This window comes from Orycteropus afer, unplaced genomic scaffold (genome assembly GCF_000298275.1).
Source record: "Orycteropus afer afer isolate SDZICR_OR568_19922 unplaced genomic scaffold, OryAfe1.0 scaffold00025, whole genome shotgun sequence".
Lineage (NCBI taxonomy): Eukaryota > Metazoa > Chordata > Mammalia > Tubulidentata > Orycteropodidae > Orycteropus > Orycteropus afer.
In genome coordinates this window covers 7,516,187-7,537,737 of record NW_006921612.1, presented here as the reverse complement: position 1 = coordinate 7,537,737, position 21,551 = coordinate 7,516,187, and the positions used below count along the sequence as shown (strand labels likewise).

The window sequence follows — 21,551 nt, the reverse complement described above, 5'->3', positions numbered from 1 at the left end:
TGTCTTATGGGGACTGTTGTTGTCTCCCACTCAGTTAGACACAAATTACAATTGAATAACCATCAAAAACTAAAAGCACTTGGACAAAAAACACACCATGCTATCATACAGGAACAATTGCCAAAAAAAGAGAAAAAGAAGAAAAATAAAAGAAGGAAACCTGCAATATCTGGGGATAGAGCCCTAAGAGGAAAAAAGTAGAGAAGGAGTGTAATGGAGGGAAAAATGCAAAAAGGAAAACAAGGAACAGGGTTAACTACGAGAAAAAAGGGGGGAAAATTTTCAACCAGGAACAGGGAAAAGAAAAAATGCTGAAAACTAGGACCTGGGAGGGGAAAATTAAGAATAACAATAACAAGGACAAAAGTATTCATAATTGTTGTTTTAAAACAGACAAATACAAGTAAAGTAATCCCCAGAAATAAGAAAGCGAAAAAGAAAAACTAAAAATAAAAGAGAAAAAAAAAAGTATCGGTGGAAGACAGGGCAGGGCACCTAGGCTCCATCTGAGCACACAGACTGTGATGGAGTTCCTGTCGCCCAGAAGGTAGGTGGTAGTGGGGGATGGCCGCACCTCTGTTCATCAAGTGGGTGTGGGGTATAAGAGTAACAAGAGGAATGTCATACCTTTCAGTCTTGCGGGTCTGGAATGACCTTGGAGTTGCTGGAAAGCAGAATGTGTTCTTAAGCCCCAGGAATCTATGAGAGTGCTGTCTCTTAAAATATCCAAAATAGTCAAGCCACTTTTAAACCTTTAAAATGGCGGTGCCCTCCGGACGAGCAAAGTGCACAGCTCAGCCCACTTTTCTCTTCACCTTCTCCATTTATTCCCCAGCCACCGTTTACAGTCCTCCCCGTGCAGTCCCTGGCTAGCATGGCGATTTTTCGGTTAATTCTTAGGTCCTACCACCACTCGGGAATCTCCAAGATGTCTGTGCCATCAGGAACACTCAGGATTGCTGCCAGACCGCAGCGCCGTGTGTCTCCTTTTTTGGTATTTTCACACAAATTCTTCTGCTAGTTGGGGTTTAGTCCACATCTATATCCTTCCCTTCAAGGCTCAGGGGTCCAGGATTATCTTTTGTCTGTGTTAACTGGTTTCCCTTTTCTTTGTTGAAGAGGCTCTGTGCAGTCTTTCTGCCTAGTCCACCATCTTGCCGGAGCCTTGAATCTGGATAGTCTTGATCCATGATTAGGGTTATTACTTTTTTAATAAATTCAACTTAATGGATTTATAAAATCATGGCCACTAGAGGAGAAAATACAAGAGTACACAAAGATCCATAGCCAAATACTCCAAAGTCTGTTTTATGAAGCACTGGATATTTTATATCCCTTTCCCTCTTTTTTGTGTCTATGATAGTTAAGTTTTATTTCAACTTGGCTGGGCCTGGTTGAGTGGCATGGGAGCTGAATGTAGTTATTCCTCATGGTGAGATTGGTAATGAACTCCATGGTGGAATTTATTAGAGCAGCTGAGTAGCTGCTTTGGGTATGTGGTCTGCTTCCTGTATATAAGAAACAGCTTTGGGAATGGTGTCCAACTTATGGCACACTTGAGCCCTGCATGTAGCCGTGTCATTGTTCAGCAGCCTGCCATGCTTTGCCAACCTTGGGACTTTCAATGGACTTGAATTCATGGCCTGCCATGTGGTTTGGTAACATCGGGACTGTGTCATTTTATTTGTCGAGCTTGGGCTTGTTAGCCTCAGCAGCCAGTAGCTGCCTGAGTGAAGAGATGCCTCTAGCTTCAGTGGCCCAGGAGCCAGAGGCAGAGCTGAAGCCCAAGATCAAGGTCAAGGGGTTTTCAACCAGCCCCTAGAGCCTGGCACTTTGAACTCAGACTTCTAGCCTCTAAACTGTAGGAGAATAATAAACTCTTGTTTGTTCACGCATCCCACTTATGGTATATTCCTGTCACAGAGGCATTAGGTAACCAGAACAGTGTCCTTGGTGCTAAACAGTTTCCTAGGGACCACGTGAGTCACACACATTTGTGGAAATGAGTTAATCTCAATTATTATTGCTTACAACAAACCAACAAACATGTATTTGGGTTGACGTATTCATGTTTCTCATGAACAGAAGAGAATCCAAAGCAGCACATTCCATTGGAGGAGTATGTTGCAAATTTAAAGAGCATGGTGCAGTACCTGAAGTCTGTGGACATCCCTGAGAGTAGAGTTATTCTCATCACACCACCTCCTCTTTGTGAAACAGCTTGGGAAAAGGAGTGCGTCCTACAAGGTAAACAAAACCAAACCACAGTCTCTTCAAACTTGGATGTGAGTGATCAGAGAATAATTTTGATAGAACTGTGGGCCTTGGGTTTTTATTGTTAGTTGCCAGCAAATCAGTACTGACTCGTGGCAGCCTTATGTGTAACGTGAGGTCACACACCATCTTCATGATCTTTGACATTTTTTAGTCCATTGTCTTGCCTCTTGTGTCAGTCTCGTTGAGGGTGTCCTGTGTTTTCGTTGGCCCTCTTCTTTACCATCCATGTCCTTTTCTAGCTATTAATCTTTCCTAATGTTGTGTCCAAAATAAGCAAGTTGAAGTCTCACTGTCTTCCATTTTGGGGGGGGAGGTCGTATTTCTTCTAACATTGGTTTGTTTGTTATTCCAGCAGTCTTTAATTCTGGAGTCTTGGTTCAGTACTCTGGACCAAGACACAGTTGATGTTGAACACATCAATTCTTCTGACTTCCTTTTTCATTAGTTGTGATACTTAGGGTTTCATTGGCTAATTTTTGGAAGTAGACAGTTTTCTTTCTTATATCTCATGGGTTCAAACTGCTGACCTTTCAGTTAGCAGCTGGGCACTTAATCAGTACCACCATCCAGGCTGCCCCTAACCCAATCCAGTCCATTGCTGTGGAGTTGCTTCTGATTCCTAATGACTCTATAAGATAGTGTAGAACTGCCCCTTAAAGCTTCCAAGGTTATAAATCTTACAGGAACAGACTGGCACATATTTGAACAGTGTCTGGTGGGTTTGAACCGCCAACCTAAAGTTATTGTTGTTGTTATGTGCCGTCGATTCGGCCCTGACTCATAGCGACCCCTCCTTGGGTTTCCGAGGCAGTATCACTACAGAAGTAGGATTGCCCAACCTTCCTTCCGAGGAGTGGCTGGTGGGTTTGAACCGCCAGCCTTCTGGTGAGCAGTCAAGTTAGCAGCAGAGTATTTAACCATTGTGCCACAAGGGCTCCTCCTAGGAGTGTGTAAATTTGTATCAGTTTTTGTTTTTCAGTCAACAGAAGTAAAAACGAACAGAAAAATGTGTTATCTCTCATTATATTGTATCTGAGAAGATTTTTATGTAGAAAAGGGATTCTCATTTTTGGTTAGCAGAGAACTACTAGTCTGGTACTTGTAAGTTGCTCACCTTCATATTTGCCAAACTCCAAAGTTTCACATGAAGCCGACTGAAAACTGTGGACCTGATTGTAGAGAGGCATGTGTGTCTGTGGAAGAGTAAGATAAGCTACTGTTCTCCAGGTGGTGCTGAAGCCAAGTCCACATTTTGGGTGTTTTTCCTGAGTTCACAGCAATAGGATGCGCCTGCAGCCATCTGAATATGGCTGGGGAGAAGGTCCTCTTGCTTCCACTTTGCTTAGCCTCTCATACCATACTTCAGTAGTGGAACCTTCCTTTTCCCTCAAAATGAAGGCTCTCCTGCAGTCTTACTGACAAAATTTACTCAGGTACAAGGAAACTTCATGTAACTTATAATTTAGCAATTTAATGCATTTCTTTGGCACACCAACAACCAGTTTTCTGCCTTGCTACCACCGACAGCACTTTACTTTTACCCCTACAGAATACAGATTCAACTTGACATGTTATGCCAAGACCTGGGCCAGGTGCTGGGGATATAGACATGACTGGAACACAGGGCCTGCCTTTTGGGACTAGTATGGAAGCTAGTTAATAGATAATAGATACTGAGATACCGACAGTCAATAGGTAAGGAGCTCTGGTGGTGTAGTGGTTAAGGCATTTGGCTACTAACCAGAAGGTTTGAGGTTAAATCCACCAGCTGCTGTGCAGGAGAAAGATGAGGCAATCTACTTCCATGTAGATTTACAGCCTTGTAAACCCGATAGAGAACACTATGAGTTGGAACTGACTTTGGGTTTTTTTTTGAGGGGGGGAGATAGTCAATAAATAGATATTTACACAGTGATAAATGATATAATAGATACCAAGTTTACTGAAAATACCAAAGAAGATACTAGAGATGTCAAAGAAAGCTCCCTAAAGGAAGTAAATAGGGAATGTTTACCACGGAGAAGAGACTGTATAGGGAAGAGGGAGTTATACTAGCTGTCATCAGATGTTTGAAAGGCTCTTTAATGGAAAGAATTAAATAAACTCTTGTTAGTACCAAAGGGCAAAACTAGGATCCACTAGTATACGTCATCAAAGCAGATTTCAGTTCACGATAAAGAATAGTAATCACCTTTGGAGTCCTGGTGGCACAATGACTGCTGAGAGTTTGGCAATTTGAACCCACCAGCTTGCTCTGCAGAAGAAAGAATGTGGCATTCTGCTTCCTAAAGATTTACAGCTTTGGAAACACCATGAGTAGTTCTATTCTTACAGGGTTGCTTTGAGTGTGAATCGACTCCAAAAAACAGAATGCAGTAGGAAAAAATGAGTACCTTGAACACAGTAGCAGTGTTTTGTAAAATGTGTTTTGCTTACGTAAGGGTGTGTATATTGGGTCCTGGTGAAAATCTTACTACTTTGGTTTAATCAACAAGGTTTATGAGCCATCGACCACAATTCTTGCATGTTTCCATATCAGCAGCAGTATCACCTGGGAACTTGGCGGAAATGCAAATTCTTGGACTTCCAGAACTTGACCTTTAGGGGCACAGCCCAGCATACTGTTTTCTATGAAGTCATCTTGGTGATTCTTATGTACACTTAATGTTTGAAAATGACTGCATTAGACTAGGAGTTAGGAAACATCCAGTAAAACTTGATTTACAAAATATTACATGTAGTTCCAACAGAGACCATTTAGTCCACAAACCTAGAGTATTTACTGTCTGGCCCTTTACACAAAGTTTGTCAGTGCTTGAGCTAGAATAAATGACCTCCGAGATCCCTTCCAGCTCTAAATTCTGATTCTCATTCCTCTGAGATCCTCTCTGAAACACTGCTTATAAAACTGCAATCTAAAAATTGAGCTAGTGGGCATGTCTTCTATGTCATTGTTTTTATTATCTAAAAAGCAATTTTCTTCTAATAAAATAAAAATGGGGGGGGGGTTGCCTGCCCTTTGGCACACATATAATCAATCAGCTGTCAAAGAAGCTCTGGTGACGTAATGGTTAAAGCGGTTATTAACCAAAAGATCAGTGGTTCAAACCCACTAGCTGTTCTGTGGGAGAAAGATGAGGCAGTCTGCTTCCATAAAGATTACAGCCTTGAAAACCCTGTGGGACAATTCTACTCTGTTCTATAGAGTCACTGAGTAGGAATCAACTCAATGGCAGTGGCTTTGTGTCATACCCAGTCATTGTTTTTCTAACTTGGCTTTACATCCCAAGTTCTGTTTCTTACAAGCATTTACCTCAGCAAATTGGCATACACCTGAGCGTTTGTCTGTCTACACAAATTTCCATCAGTTTTAGTTTGTAAGGCATTGGTATTAGCAGTAATTTCTAGTATGTTTGAAAGCTATAACTGTATTCCTTGAGAATCAGTTTCTTTGTCCTGCAGTGGTACTTGGTGTTAGGTGGCATTTACTTATATTTGTTGTTCTTGTTAGTTGTTGTTACGTGCTGTTGAGTTGTGTCCGACTCATAGCGACCCTAAGCACAGGAGAACGAAACACCTCCCAGTCCCATGCCAGCTCCATGATCCTTGCTGTACTTAAGCCCATCATTGTAGCCACCGTGTCAGTCCATCTCATTGAGGTCCTTCCTTTCTTTTGCCGACCCTCCACCTTAGCAAGCATGACATCCTTCTCTAGGGAATGGTCCCTTCTGACAACATGACCAAAGTAGGTGAGATGAAGTCTGGCCATTCTCGCTTCCAAGGCACATTCCAGCTGCACTTCTTCCAGGACAGATCTGTTAGTTCTTTTAGCAGTCCATGGTACTTTCAGCATTCTTTGCCAGCACCACAACTCAAAAGCATCAATTCTTCAGTCTTCCTTATTCATTGTCCAGCTCTCACTTGCAGTACGAGGTAACTGAAAATATCACGGCTTGTGTCAGGCGCACCTTAGTCCTCAAGGAGATATCCTTGCTCCTCAGCACTTGAAAGAGGTCCTTTGCAGCCAATCTGCCCAGTGCTATACGTTGTCTAATGTCTTGACTGCTGCTTCCATTGGCATCGATTGGAGAACCAAGCAATGTGAAGTCTTTGACGCTTCAATCTTTTCTCCAATTATCATGATGCTGCTTATAGGTCCAGTTGTGAGGATTCTTGTTTTATGTTGAGATGTAATCCATACTGCAGACCATAGTCTTCAGTCTTCCTCAGTAAGTACCTCAAGTCATCCTCACTTTCAGCGAGCAAAGTTGTGTCGTCAGCGTTGTTAATGATTTTTCCTCCAGTCTTGATGCCACGTTCTTCTTCATATAGTCCAGCTTCTCGGATTATCTCCTCGGCATACAGATTGAGTAAGTATGGAGAAAGCACAGAACCCTGACGCACTCCCTTCTTGATTTTAAACTGTGAAGTGTCCCCTTGTTCTGTTCGAACAACAGCTTCCTGGTCAATGTACAAGTTCCTCATGAGCACAATCAAGTGTTATATCTTATTAATGTATCTTATTAATGTAGTAATATATTACTTATATCTTATTAATGTAATATAAGTAATATACTACTTATATCTTATTAATGTAGTAATACCCCTGCTGGGTGCCAAGGTTTACCAAGGAACTCTTTTCTAGGCTAGAGCCAATTCCCTTTTAACATAACCTGAAACTTTCCTTTTTGTTCTGCATTAATCCTTGTACAAAGGCAAATGGAAAAAAAGACAAAGCAAATTCAATTAGAAGCAAATTCAAAGACACCAAGTCTTTATTTCTTCCAACTTTGCCAAATGATGCATTTCACCCGGTGTTAGATTTTTTTGAAAGGTATTTTTAGGTAAGTCACCTGTTACATCTTCATGGCAACATAGTCTTAGTACAGTTACACTCTTAGCCACAGCCAATTTAGAGGTTGGCTGTTTGTCTCGAATTGTAAGACATCAACCCAGTCATACCAGTCTGTAGCTTCCTCGATGAGCTCTCCAGGGACAGTGCTTGTATTCAGATTCTTCTCTTTTCTACCCCTTTTTTTGGCATTTGGAGAGAAAGTATAGTGGTAAAATTTCTCTCCCCTCCCAAATGAAGACACTATTATGTAATTTGAGGTTAGTAGTTTTCTTATACTGACATATACCTGAATTGCTAAAACAGTACATTATGGAATTTGGCATAAAAAGCAATCTGAACTTATGAAAAAAAAAAAGGGTATTCTAGGACAAAGTAATGACTTTGTATGGCAGGGCAGCTGTTTCTCAAAGCACAGTCTGACTCAATGTTAGCTATTTTTAGGTAGATTTCTGGCTCCATTTTGTTTGTTTTTCTCCACTGTGTTTCTTATCCACACCACAATTTTATGTGAAGACTATGACAGTCCCCATTTTAAAGATGGAGAAATAGAGTCTTAGCAAAGTTAACTTGCCCAGGATCACCCAGCAGTGAATCAAGTCCAGGTAGTCCAACTTCAGAGCTCAAGTATGTACTGTTATACAACACTGCCTCTTTCAGATGGATAAAGGGTCTGTAGTCCTTGGTGGGAAGCCAACACAGTCTCAAGTAACATTCTCAAGTAATAAACTTATGTCAAGAGGTATCACGCACGGAAGGTACAATGAGTACAGTATTAACTGTGACATGAGAGGAAAAGTGAAGCCTGTGTGCAGTGACTGTGAACACTGGGATCTTGGCAGGTCAGAGGGAGGGATCCTGCTGCACACAGGGCAGACACCACAGTGGCTCTGTGAGGGCCCACCCGGGCCCAGGAAGCATGGTTGAAAGTTGTCTAAAGTGGCTCCCTGACTCCCCAGGTTTCTTCTGGCCTTCTAGCCCTAATTATGACTTGGATGATATATTCTTAACATCTCATGTCATGAGCAACAGAAGCTGTTTAAACTTCCATGTATTGTTTCCCAGATCAAATAGTATATATTCTCAAGAGAATGTATGACATTATGAAATTTGAATCTCATTTCCTCTTTCTTCCCTTGAATGTGATCTAGTAAAGATTAAAAAGAGTGAGAGATGAGCAAAAGCCAGGTGGGAAGCTCCACTAGGCTAGAAGTGTAAGCTGATTATAATCTAGGTGAATTTCACAGATAGTTATAATGTATGAATCAAAAAAAAGGATGAGTTTATTCTTTTTCTCTCTCAGACATGAAATGAAATGTGTCATCTTAAGTAATTTTCCCTAATCCCTTTTATCCAGCTGATAAAAGTTTGTGTTTTTCCTCAAGTCAGAATTGACTCAGTGGCAGTGGGTTTAGTTTTGGTTTGGTAATGTCAGAGTGGTGTCAGTGAGTACCAGTTTAACAGAACTTGGAAACCATCCAGGTCAGTACAGGTAGCACAAGGACCAGTGCTTGGGTTTGCCTAGTGCCACTTGGATTTCCTCTCTCCTTCAATAGGTTGCAAATTAAATCGCCTGAACTTGGTTGTTGGTGAATATGCCAATGCTTGTTTACAAGTAGCCCGAGACTGTGGGACTGATGTACTTGACCTGTGGACCCTGATGCAGAAGGATAATCAGGTACAGTCAGTTAACTGCTCAGTTACAGGGTGAGCAGGATCACAAAGAAGTCACCCTGGTTTGTGCAGCTTTCCTAGAACTAAGATTGTAAAATGGCAATCCTTCACTACTTAACACACAAAAGTTGGAGGCAGGATGGAGAGGTCGCAGGACTGCTGTCACACCCAGTTCCTTATTTAGCCTCTTTCAGCAGTTTGCATCATACCGTGGGAACTCATTTTATAGTTAGAAGTTATTATGTAGTGAAATAAATGAGCAACAGATGGTTCACATGTAAGAACATCCAAACACATATAAAGTTCTTTTATACATGGAGTGGGGGAAAGTTAGGCAGTTTCTTATAAGCATATACTTACTTATATGAAAAGCATTTCCATTCCTGGTTATTTACCCTAGAGAAATGAAAACTGATGTTGACAAAGAGCATACAGCTGTTTATAGCAGCAGCAGTCAAAATTGTCAAAAACCAGAAACAACAAAAATGTCCTTCACTGGGTGAATGGATAAACAAACTGATACAAGCAGAGAATGACGTATGACTCAGCAATAAAGAAACCAAGTATTGATACAAGCAATTTGGATGAATCTCACAGGCACCATACTGAGTGAAGCTATTCTTAAGAGGCTGCATACAAAATGATTCCATCTGTATCTCAAAAAGACAAAACTATAGTGACAGAAAGATCAGTGGAGGCCAGGGATGAGGGGTACGGGAGAGTGTGGAGTGTGCCTGAAAGGATGGTATGCAGAAGGGATGGAAAACCATAGTGTGTCCTGATTCTGGTTACAAGGATCTATACATGTGCTAAATTTCATACAATTGTACACAACTAAAAGTGAGTTTTATTGTGTGTTAATTCTTTTATAAAAAATTAAAAGGTGGTTCCTTTCATAATAGCTAATTTACATAAATGTTCACAGTCCACATAAATATTTATGTACAGCATGGGAGGAGGAGGGGTGAATCAGACACAGGGTCTCCCCCCATCCCCCCTTTTCTACTACTTTTCACTCTTTAGAAAAGGGTCTGTTCTGCAGGGCACTTAAAAGACGATTTAAGTGCTCTTCTGAGACCTAGAGAGAAAACTGATTGATGGGGAAGAATGTTATTTGAAGTTGCCCAGGTGGAAGGAATAGATGATAGTTTGTGTAGGAAGCTCTTTGCAGAAAAGGGAAGAATCACAGCCCCACTGCAGGTCACTCTTTCACTTTGCCAATAACCATGGATAAAGGCAGGCAGAAAGAATAGTCAAGAACCACAGAGCAGGTGACAACTCTTTCCTCTCCCCTCAATCTTAACAAATCCCATTTTTTGAAACAAATTACCCATCCTTCAAAGGACCCAACTATTTCTAGTATTTATACACTTTCTGAATATAAAGGGAAAAATTGCAATCTGTAAGAAAATCACACTACCCCTGGGAACAGAGTAGCCAGTCATTTTCTGAGACTTGTTCTCTTCCCATTCCCAAGGCTCTTTGCCTCCCTAAGAGCTCGTGCAAAGAACTGGGAGCACCTGGCTTTGGCTCTGGCTCTACCACCAGCTCTGCACCCAAATAAATCACTAAGCTGTACACCTCCAGTTGTCCTCTAAAATCTTGATTAGAGTTGAACCACTAGAGTTAAGTGGATTCCCAGGTCCAGAGGGGTCTCAGCAGCTTGAGACACCATTCAGGTTGTTTTTGTGTTAAGGTTCCACCAAAACTGGTGTTCTGGTTACCTAGTGCCACTCTGACAAGAATATACCACAAATGGGATGCCTTGAACAAATGAGTTTATTCTCTTACAGTTTGTAGGCTAGAAGTCCAAGTTCAAAGTGCTGAACTTTGAACTTAGGTGGCTGTGTGAAAGCTCCTCGACCTTGGGCTTCAGCTCTGCCTCTTGCTCCTGGCCCACTGAAGCTAGAGGCTTTTCTTCACTCAGGCAGCTACTGGCTGCTGAGGCTAACAAGCCCAAGGTCGACAAATAAAATGGCACAGTCCCAATGTTACCAAACCACATGGCAGGCCATGAATTCAAGTCCATTGAAAGTCCCAAGGTCGGCAGAGCATGGCAGGCTGCTGAACAACACACAGCTAGCTACATGCGGGGTTCAAGCATGCCATAAGCTAGAGACCATTCCCAAAGCTGTTTCTTATATATGGGAAGCAGACCACATACCCAAAGGCAGCTACTCAGCTGCTCCCAGTAGATTCCACCATGGAGTTGATTACCAGTCTTATCATGGGGAATACTGCAATTGCCCAAGCACTCAACCAGGCCCAGCCAAGTTGACACAGAAATGTAACCACCATAGATGGTTTGGAAAAAAGATGTTGCTAGAGAAAGGGAAATTGCAAACTACTGAACTAGTTAATTTCCTAATAGGTCCTTCTAGATTTAACACTAAGACTCTAGAATTCAGAGGGTCTTCCTTAGAGATAACTAATCTAAAATTATATAGATGAGAAAACTAAGGCCTAGGGAGGAGTGCTGTTAGACTCTAAATACTTAGTGTAGAAAAGCTATCTAATTCAACACCCTGAGTTGTTATAGGACAGTGGGGGCACTAGCCCCTGGAAAAAAGTTTTCCCCCAAAGGAGAAATGGCTGTAATGGTAAATACATTCTAAAGCTCAAAATCGGTATGTGTGGGTCGGGGGACTGGACTCTTATTCCAGCACTTACTGTTCTAGGCTGGATGGTACATGTTCTTTCTACCTAGTAACTTGTATGTCAATTTAATACCTAGACAAAAAGAAAATAAAAAATAACATTGACCCAAGTTCTTAGTAACAACTTACTCACTTTCCTTGTTTACATTAATGGGCAGTATTTACTTGTTAAGCCTCTTCTTTCAGCTGATAACTAACCTGATTACCATGTTGTATCATTCAGAAGACCTAGAATGATGTCCCAGCTCAGACACTTATGGTATGTGATTTTATGAACCTCAGTTCTGTAAGAGATAGTATTGGATCACTTCTAAGGGTTTTGTGAGGGTTCAGTGAGACAGCATATACTGCAATTCAAGAAGTCTTCTGGGCAGATGCCTGAAAACAAAAGGGTCTGATTGACTCTTAGGCTGGAGCACAACGTAGTATACTGGCATTTTAAAAAAATCAGACACTTTTAGCTTGGTTCTCTCTCCCTTACAGGATTTCTCATCCTATTTATCAGATGGACTACATTTATCGCCAAAGGGAAATGAATATCTGTTCTCACACCTTTGGCCTTTGCTGGAGAAGAAGACCTCTTCCCTGCCTTTGCTTCTTCCTTACTGGCGGGATGTAGTAGAAGCAAAACCTGAACTAAGCCTTCTGGGAGATGGGGACCATTAGTCACCGAAAACTCAAGTTTGGTTGTTACTTTACAGAATATGAAGTTGTGAGGACACAAACATTCTAAGATCAATCAGAAGACACTTTTTTCTCAAGCTTAAATTTTTGTTTATGACCCTGTGCCAAAAAAAAACACATTTGCCACCAATATTAATAAAAGCACTGGAATTTTTCAGGGAAGCTTTGTGTGTGGGTACAGTGTTTTGATGTTATTAAATATTGACTGATTGATTGATGCAGGTATCATCAGTGTCACTGCTACAGAATATACCCTGAGCAGCTGGTTAATTCTATAAATGGCAAAAAGGTAGACAGTTTTGTTTTTTTTAAAAGACAATTTTATAAAAAAAAAATGGGTTTCTTACATTCTGCTAGGAATTGTATCACTTGCATACATACACCCACACACCCCACTCACCTTATATCAAATTCCAAAAGTATAACTAAAATAATATAAGAATATTGTGCATAGTTAAAAGATAGCAAATACCATAAGGTACAAATTCAAGTATTAGTGTAACAAGTATCCACGTAACAAACATCCTTAGGAAAAAAAATAATAGACATGATTTGTCACAGGTTTGGTTAATTGCCCCCAAAGTTTACAAGTTACTCAGTTAAAATGTGTTAGCTTCTGAGCACATTTCAGTACTTAATTTAAGGAAAAAAAAAAATTTAATTGTAATTTTACGGAAATCAAAATTCAATCTGATGATTTTTATCCACACAGTAAATGCAGACCATCCAGAATCCTGAAGCACTAAAACAAGTAGTAATGCATATATCCACTTAAAGGTCAATCAAAAGGGTGTGTAAAGTATCAGCTGCTGTAGGATAAGCCCCAGCCACACAGGAAGGCAGCCTCCCCTCCTACACACGTGTGTGCACACACACACACACACACGTAGCACATCTGAACTACCCAGACCACCCCTGTTCTTCGAGATATATTTCTCTCTCAGCCACTAGTTTGAAAATAATAGGCAACCATACTCTGTCTTATTTTAAAGTAGCTGCTGAATTTTTTTTAAGAGCATGGCCAAAGTATTAGGGATACATAAAGATACTTAAAAAACACAAAAAAATGCCTAGCAAATTAGAGCCCTAAACAAGATTCTGTACAACTACCTTACAGTATCTGTAGTGTTCACTGTAAGCTAGATTGTTTTAATTCTAGAAGATACTAACAATTATGAAGAGACAGACATACTGATCCAAATTATTTCTAAATTTAGATGTGTAGTTCTCCCTGCTGGTGAAAACTCTGGGTAAAACCCAGAAACAGAACCCATATTTTGGAGATAATTTATAATTAGATTTCATCTCCTTTGTCTTTACTTGAAGGCAAAAAAATAAATAAGTTTATTCTGTGTTCCAGTTGTCTTCACAAATAACTGCTAAATACCTCATATTCAGCGGATCATTATTACAGTGTATAAAAAAGAAAAAACTAATCATCCCCCTAATCAGTGCTGTTACCAATAAAAAAGGTTAATTTACAAAAATGTAAATATTCATAACCTAATCCAGCTGTTATTTTCTATTTTTGCACCACAGGTTGAAGGATATTTTAAAGATCAAAAAACTAAAACCTGAAAGGCTCAAAATAAACTAGATTCACTTTACCTCTTTAAAAGGAAACAAGACCTAACCACACAGTATTATTTACGTGAAGGAAGTTCAAACACATGACCTGCATCTGCTGTTAAGTCACTTCCTTATGTCTCACAAATCTTCAAAAAATATATGCAGTGATTTTACATCAAATCTATAAAAATACTTTGCACACTTAGATCAAAGGGGTTAGAAAGTAAATCCCTAAACTAGCACTCTGTTTCTTTGCTGTCAACACGATTCTGACGCTGTAATTTAAAGGAGGATGCCTTCTCACTTCTTGTGACGGGATGGTCTGTGAGGTCTTCAAAAGACTTTGCAGCTGTACTGTTTGGGAAAGGATCCTTCTCAAATGCATCTTCATCAATGTGGGAGTCGGTGCTGGGGTCTTCTTGGATGGTGTCCATCCTCTGATGGTCCAGTTTCGGAGCCACCGGCACAGGGGGCATAACTGGGGCAGACTGCAGGGGCTGGAGGCGGCCGGGAGTTTGGGGCGCAGGAAATGGTTTAATAATGCGAACTGAGGCTGAATCCATGCTACTTAGCATTTCAACATTCTGAAAAGGCATGGGTTTAGTTAATAATAGAAGAAGAATCAAAGTTCACAGTTCTAGCCATACCCACCCAAATTGGTTTTATGCTGTTCACTCTGTGAACCTCATGCTAAGGAAAACACTAGATTGAGAGCTCACTCAGCCAGAGAAGTGACTCAAAAGAGCTTTCAAGTATCTGTCAGTTTACCATTCTGAGGACCCAAAAGGAACTCCTAAGAAACAAACCAAGCAAGATTCCAAGACAAGAAAATATCTCAAAATATTAATCAGTACTAAACAGCTACTGGTAGCATCGTGCCTAAGGCACCTGAGTGCTAACCAGAAGGCTGGTGGTTTAAACCCACCAGCCATTCCTCGGAAGGAAGGTTGGGCAATCTACTTCCATAGTGATACCACCTTGGAAACCCAAGGAGGGGCCGCTATGAGTTGGGTAAGACTTGACGGCAGAGGGGTTTTTTTTTGGGGGGGGGGTGCGGGTTTAAATAGTTAAATCATTCCTACTATGGAAAAGCGAGGTAACAACACTTCTCTTATTAAATCTCCACCTGTGCAACTAAAAGTGCATTGTTGCTGCCGTCAAGAGATTTTACCTTAATATGGTTTACCTTCCTCCTGCACTGTGACCTACCACCAGCAAAAGGAGGCTCAGCTGAAGATCTAAGTGAATAATTTATTTTGCTTAAGACGATCTCAAAGTGCAACTGAATTTTTTTCTTTCAGCTGGTATACTTACACTGGGGTGAAATAGAGACAGGGATTCATACTGCTTATCCAGTTTCTTATCCTAGAAAGAATTGGAAGAATAAAGATCATTCATACAATCTAATTCAGCTAATAAGCTCCCATTGCTTATAGGATGCTAGCGTAGTGCCTAAGGCACTTGACTGCTAACCAGAAGGCTGGCGGTTCAAGCCCACCAGCCACTCCTCAGAAGGAAGGTTGGGCAATCTACTTCCATAGTGATACTGCCTCGGAAACCCAAGGAGGGGTCGCTATGAATCGGGTCAGACTCACCGGCACATAACAGCAACAACATTAAATGAAAAACTTAGTTACAGAAAGTGGGAAAGTGATTATCAAGTTCAATACATGAAAATAAATTACTTAAGCAAGAAAGTCTGCCCGTCTTAAGTGTCTGCACTCCAAATAAATGTATTTTTTCACATTAATATCAGGAACAGGCAGGTGTAAGTGCTAATTTTCAGAGATTTCGTCCTCTATGGGCAGGAACACAACAGGGCATTTCCTGTTGGGTGGTCAGACCGGGTACCAGATCCTGGGCCCACCAGTTAAAGGGGTAACTGGCAGGGAAGCTTAAGGTTGGCTGTACTCAGTGTCTCACTCAGCACCAACCTCACGCCCCAGCCTGCCCTACCCTCTTACTCTTCTCAGCAATTTTCACAGCTGCTGTGGTCCACAACTCTGATGGGAAGGATTCTAGTGGAGGAAGTGGGCCTCACATTCTGCATCATCTCCAGATGGCTGAACACATGTGGCCATGATTGCCCCATCCATGCCAATGGCTGAATCATAACAGGTGTGACAAAGGGCAAGGCAGAAAGCCAAACCCAAGAATCAAAGCCTCAGACTCTAGTCTGGCTGCCATGAACATAATCTGTGGCCAGAAAGAAGGCACCACCCTTCCTCATGTCCTTGCCCTGAAATCAAGAATCATGCCTCACAGTCCACAAGCACAACTCTCACTGTAAACAAAGTAGGCTCAAGTAAGATCAATCATAATGGATGGCATTTCATCCAGAGACATATCTTCATCTGTCAAAGCTTCAACATGTCACCTTTAAAAAGCTTTGTTTTAGCAGGGGTGAGTGCTACCTGGAGATTCCCTCTCCTCACTCATGCTCCTCACTCTGAGGAAGAGGGCCCACAGGCAAGAGAAGCCTATGGGAAAAGAACAGCAGCAGAAGGCATTACAAAAAGCTCTTGTCATTAGAGTTAGCTGGACTTAGGTTTTTAACAGCTAACTCATTCCTACTATGGAAGAGCGAGGTAACAACAGTACTTCTCTTATTAAATCTCCACCTGTGAACTAATGATTTAGGCCTGTACGAGGCCACAGTGATAGCATCTTAGAATACGAGTCTGGAAGCACAGGTCAGATTTCTTCATCTCTAAAATGAACACATTTTTTCTTTTAGGGGTGGGAGGATTGCCTGTGATTCATTTTATTTATTTTTAAATTGTGATTTTGGGGAAGGTTTACAGAGCAAATGGTTTTCCAAAAATCTCCCATTTTCCCAGAGAAAGAAGGTGAACAGATTTCTAAGAACAATTTTGAAGGGCCTCAAGCTCAAACTACCCGGAGTTCTCAAAGCCCAATTCAACTTGTAGCTGTTATTCATTTGGAACAAGAGTAAAAAAGCCTGCTCCCCACTAACTGGGAGGATGTGAGTACCCTGTACAATAATGCCAAGCATCTATGGGTAACATCTTGGGAATGATGCCATGTGATATTTGCTCTGCTTTAACAAATGCAGCCTGAAAACACTCGTTTAGAAGCTTTACTCCTCAGAGCCCTAGATTGAAGTCCAGTTAGACAGTTTTCCATGCTTAGAAGTAAATTCCTCAAAAAATATGCATTAGAACAAAACACCCACAAAAAATGCAGATCTTTTAAAAGACTATTAGCTAAGTCTTTTGAAAGATGTTTTCCTGAAAAATGTCATTAGAAACATCAAGGTTAGATGTTGCTAAGAACAAATTATACCTTTTCAAAAGATTCTATGTTTGGAGTTGCTCAAAATTTTAATAAAATGTTTAATTGCTTAAAAATTGTGACTTACCACACAATGAACCAGAATGCTGAAAGGAATCCAAAATATCAAGGAGAAAACCAGGACAGAACCTACGATGTTGTCTGCTAAAAACTTCCCTGTAAACAAGAACAAACACTGAATGCCTTGGTCAAGGACTTCATAAATCTAAAATGCTCTTAGAATATTACCATTGGATTAAATAATTAGCACAGAGTTGCTGGCTAGATACTACTGACACAGTATTGAGAACAGAATCTATGGCACCTATGTTAGACCTGACCATCTCTCCAAACCAACAAGTGCTTTAAAAGACATAGCCCTGATATACTTGCTGATAAGGCTAGATTATGCAGAGTGTTTAACACAGCCCCTGGGGGAAATGTGTCAGCAGGCTAACATGGAATAACTGATAGTAACCGCTTAAGGAGACCAAGTTTATATTCTCTGGGTATTATTATTTTTGTGACTAAACTCTAAATCATAGACTCTAGAGTACATAAACATCCTTGATTATGCAAAAATCTGAGGACCAACTTCAAAATAAATGACTCCCAAACAGGATTCAGACTTAGAAACTATAGAAATGAACCATGCATATGCTATTATGTGTTCATTTTTAGTTACGAAGGAAGTCAGTATTTTGACTACTGACTTCCCTTGTCTGAAATTTGTGCATCCAGGCTGCAGAGGGAGATAAGTATAATAAGTCCATTTTATAGCAAACAGGCTTTTTTATAACAAAAGTGGTAACATTTCTATCTTCTGTTTCAAGATTAGAGGATATATCCTAAATCCACACTTTCCTAACGTCATCATATACATTAGCTCAGTTCTAAGTAAAGAAATCACCTACCAAAAGTATTGATGCTAAGCTTGTCAATGAAATCCCAAAATCGCTCAATTACATCCTGCACTCGTTTCTCACATTTACCCTATAAAAAGAAAACAAACAGCATTATCCTAGAAAACAACACATTTAGAAGCAACATGGCTTTGTAAACATAATTTACATATAAAGGGCTTCATAAAAATCAAACATTTAAGGGCTCATCTTTGACAATGGATAATAATTTAAGTATAACACGTACCTAAGAAAGCAGGATATACTACTGTTGACACTTTCACAATTAGATGATTTTTGTAATTAACTTCAGAATTACCAGGAGACAAAAGGCAAGAAAAACTAGTTTGTTAAAGATGAGGCCATTTCAGCAAGAAATATATAGGTAACACACAAAATGGAAAAACCATTGCAAGACTTCCTTAGGAATCCTCTCTAAACTTCTTTAAAAATTATGTTTCTGTAATGAACAGAAGGGGTTGACTTAGGGGAGTCAAGCAGCCTGTCACGTCTTTCCTAATCATTCAGCAATCTATTTCAAAATCACAACTTGAAAAACTGTGCAATCTTAGTGAATTTTATAATTGGAAACATAACTAGAACCCTCCGCCTAAAAACAACTTTTCATAAAGTACCAGCCAAGGTGCCTTCCAGTCTCTGGACTAAGTCTCCTGCTGTGGAGAGATCATAGCCAGTTACTTGGAAGCACTGGCCTTTTCATTTTAAATAATACTCCCCACACCTAAACACAAGGACTCTTTTAAACAAACAGTGGGTTAGAAAGATGGCAGCATTTCTGTTTTGATTTCTTCCCATTTACAAAATTAAATACTTACATAAAAACGTCCAGTCTGGCTACTACAGAAAAGGCTGGACTTTATCAAATACTCACATTCATGTCGCAAAATCCCACTGTACAGGGCTTTCCTTTCCTCAAAAACAAGTTCTTTTGCTCAGCATCCACATAGGGCATGCAGCGGCCAGAGTGATCCCGACAGCACACCTTGCATGAGTTGTCAGTTTCTGAAACAGAGAACACATGTCTACAGTGGCAATTTCTTAGAGACATGACTCCCTCCTTCCTCTTCCTTCTCTGATCATGCCCCAAAGAGGGAAGGCATCACATTTTGTTTTCAGTTCAAAAGCTGATCTGTCCATGTTTCACCTCTAAGGATATTTCGTGAGTTTGAACTTCTCAGCTCACAGAGCTACCGAGGCAACAGTTAAAAACAGCTTACAAAGGAAATCTCCTTTCTTTTATAGATTGAGAGCCTCTCTTAAACCCAAGCTACGCTCTCTACTTCAAATCCTTCACAATGCTCTTCTAAAATGTTTCCCTTTGTCTGAGTATTTGTACTACCCTGCTGACTGAAATCCTTGCATTACCAGTTTAAAGTACATCCTGAAGAGCCAGAGCTCCAGTGGAAGCTGACGCCACTGTGACAGTGTCCAGGGCAGAGTCCGAGTGACCTGACGGCAGCATAAGTACCACAGCGGAAGCTTAAAACTTCCTTCATCAACACCAACTTCTGATAACACAGAGAGATCCAAGTGAAATAACTGGACATCAAATGAGCCATTGGGTCACATATATGAATGACAAAACTGTCAGAAAATATACTGGCAGTGTAATGCAGGGGGCAGTATTTATTTGATGCAGTATTTATACTGACTTAGGAGGAAAAGAAGTCAGCTAGAACACAAAAAAACAAGCAAAACAACTTTAAAGGAACAAGAAAACAAAATCCTTGCCATCACTCACTCCATCAAGTATTTACTAGGTATTTACTCTGTGTCAGGCACTGTCCTTCCAGGCCACCCAAGCCTCTTACCATTCACTCAGGATATTATGGACTTGGCATCTACTGTACATCATCATCTTTGTTGTTGCTATTGTCAGGTGCCATCAAAACTGCCCCGACTCACAGCGACCCTCTATACAACAGAACCAAACATTACCGGGTCCTGTGCCATCCTCACAATACTTGGGATACCTAAGCCCATCACTGCAACCACTGTGTCAATCCATCTCATTGAGGGCCTTCCCCTTTTTCATTGACCTTCCACTTTGCCAAGCATGACATCCTTCTCCAGGGAATGGTCCCTCCTGACAACATGACCAAAGTAGGTGAGACGAAGTCTGGCCATTCTCACTTCCAAGGAGCATTCCAGCTGCACTTCTTCAGGACAGATTTGTTTGTTCTTCTGGCAGTCCATGGTACTTTCAGATTTCGTTGCCAACACCACAACTCAAAAGCATCAACTCTTCAGTTTTCTTTATTCACTGTCCAGCTTTCACATACATATGACACAAATGAAAATACCATGACTTGGGTCTGGCACACTACAGTCTTCAGCACTTGAAAGAGGTCTTTTGTAGCAGATTTGTCCAATATAATACAACATCTGATTTCTTGACTGCTACTTCCACAGGTGTTGATTGTGGATCAAAGTAATATGAAATCTTTGACAACTTCAGTCTTTTCTCCATTTATCATGATGCTGCTTATTGGTCCAGTTGTGAGGATTTTTGTTCTATGTTGAGGTGTTATCCATACTGCAGACTGTAGTCTTTCATCTTCATTAGTAAGTGCTCCAAGTCATCTTTCAGCAAACAAGGTTGTATCATCTGCATATCTCAGGTTGTTAATGAGTCTTCCTCCAATCCTGATGCCATGTTGTTCTTCATATACTCCAGCTTCTTGGATTATTTGCTCAGTACAGACTGAATAAGCATGGTGAAAGGATAAAACACTGACAACACACGCTTCCTGATTTTAAACCATACAGTATCCCTTTACTCTATTTGTACGACAGCTTCCTGGTCTATATACAGGTTCCTCATGAGCACAATTAAGAATTCTGGAATTCCCATTCTTCTCAATGTTATCCATAATTTGTTATGAGCCACACAGTCAAATGCCTTTGCATAGTCAATAAGACACAAGTAAACATCTTTCTGGTAGCCTTTGCTTTCAGTCCAGATCCATCTGACATCAGCATTGATACCCCTCACTCACGTCCTCTTCTGAATCCAGCTTGCATTTCTAGAAGTTCCCTGTCAATATATTGCTGCAACTGTTAGTGAATTATCTTCAGCAAAATTTTACTTGCATGTGATATTAATGCTATTGTTCGATAATTTCCACATTCTGTGGAATCACCTTTCTTCAGAATGGGTACAAATATGGATCTCTTCCAGTCAGCTGACCAGGTAGCTGTCTTCCAAATTTCTTGGCATAGACAAGTAAGTGCCTTCAGTGCAACATCTCTTTGTTGAAATATCTCAATGAGTATTCCATCAATTCCTGGAGCCTTGTTTTTCATCAATTCTTGCAGTGTAGCCTCGACTTCTTCCTTCAATACTATTCGTTCTTGATCATATTCCACTCCCTGAAATGGATGAACATTGACCAATTCTTTTTTATACAGTGATTCTGTGTATCTCTTCCATCTTATTTTGATGCTCCCTGCATCATTCAATATTTTGCCCATAGAATCTTTCCATATTGCAATTCAAGGCTTGTATTTTCTTTAATTCTTTCAGCTTGAGAAAACACCAAGCATGTTCTTTCCTTTTGGTTTTCTAACTCCAAGTCTTTACACATGTCATTATAACTGACTTTTTCTTCTCAAGCTACT

At 40.5% G+C, this 21,551-nt stretch overlaps 2 protein-coding genes across 2 annotated transcripts in view; one reads left to right on the top strand and one right to left on the bottom strand.

Moving 5' to 3' along the window:
* The window catches only part of IAH1 (isoamyl acetate hydrolyzing esterase 1 (putative)), a 46,480-nt gene extending 34,354 nt beyond the window's left edge, over window positions 1-12,126 (top strand). The window contains exons 3-5 of the mRNA XM_007935130.1: window positions 2,086-2,247; window positions 8,686-8,807; window positions 11,944-12,126. Coding sequence (XP_007933321.1) covers window positions 2,086-2,247; window positions 8,686-8,807; window positions 11,944-12,126 — 467 coding nt within the window. The remainder of the gene's footprint in view (window positions 1-2,085; window positions 2,248-8,685; window positions 8,808-11,943) is intronic.
* A 1,823-nt stretch (window positions 12,127-13,949) lies between these two features.
* Window positions 13,950-21,551, bottom strand: part of ADAM17 (ADAM metallopeptidase domain 17) — a 107,861-nt gene continuing 100,259 nt past the window's right edge. The window contains exons 15-19 of the mRNA XM_007935108.2: window positions 18,802-18,932; window positions 17,922-18,000; window positions 17,096-17,184; window positions 15,028-15,078; window positions 13,950-14,297 (exon numbers count right to left, since the gene is read on the bottom strand). Coding sequence (XP_007933299.2) covers window positions 13,950-14,297; window positions 15,028-15,078; window positions 17,096-17,184; window positions 17,922-18,000; window positions 18,802-18,932 — 698 coding nt within the window. The remainder of the gene's footprint in view (window positions 14,298-15,027; window positions 15,079-17,095; window positions 17,185-17,921; window positions 18,001-18,801; window positions 18,933-21,551) is intronic.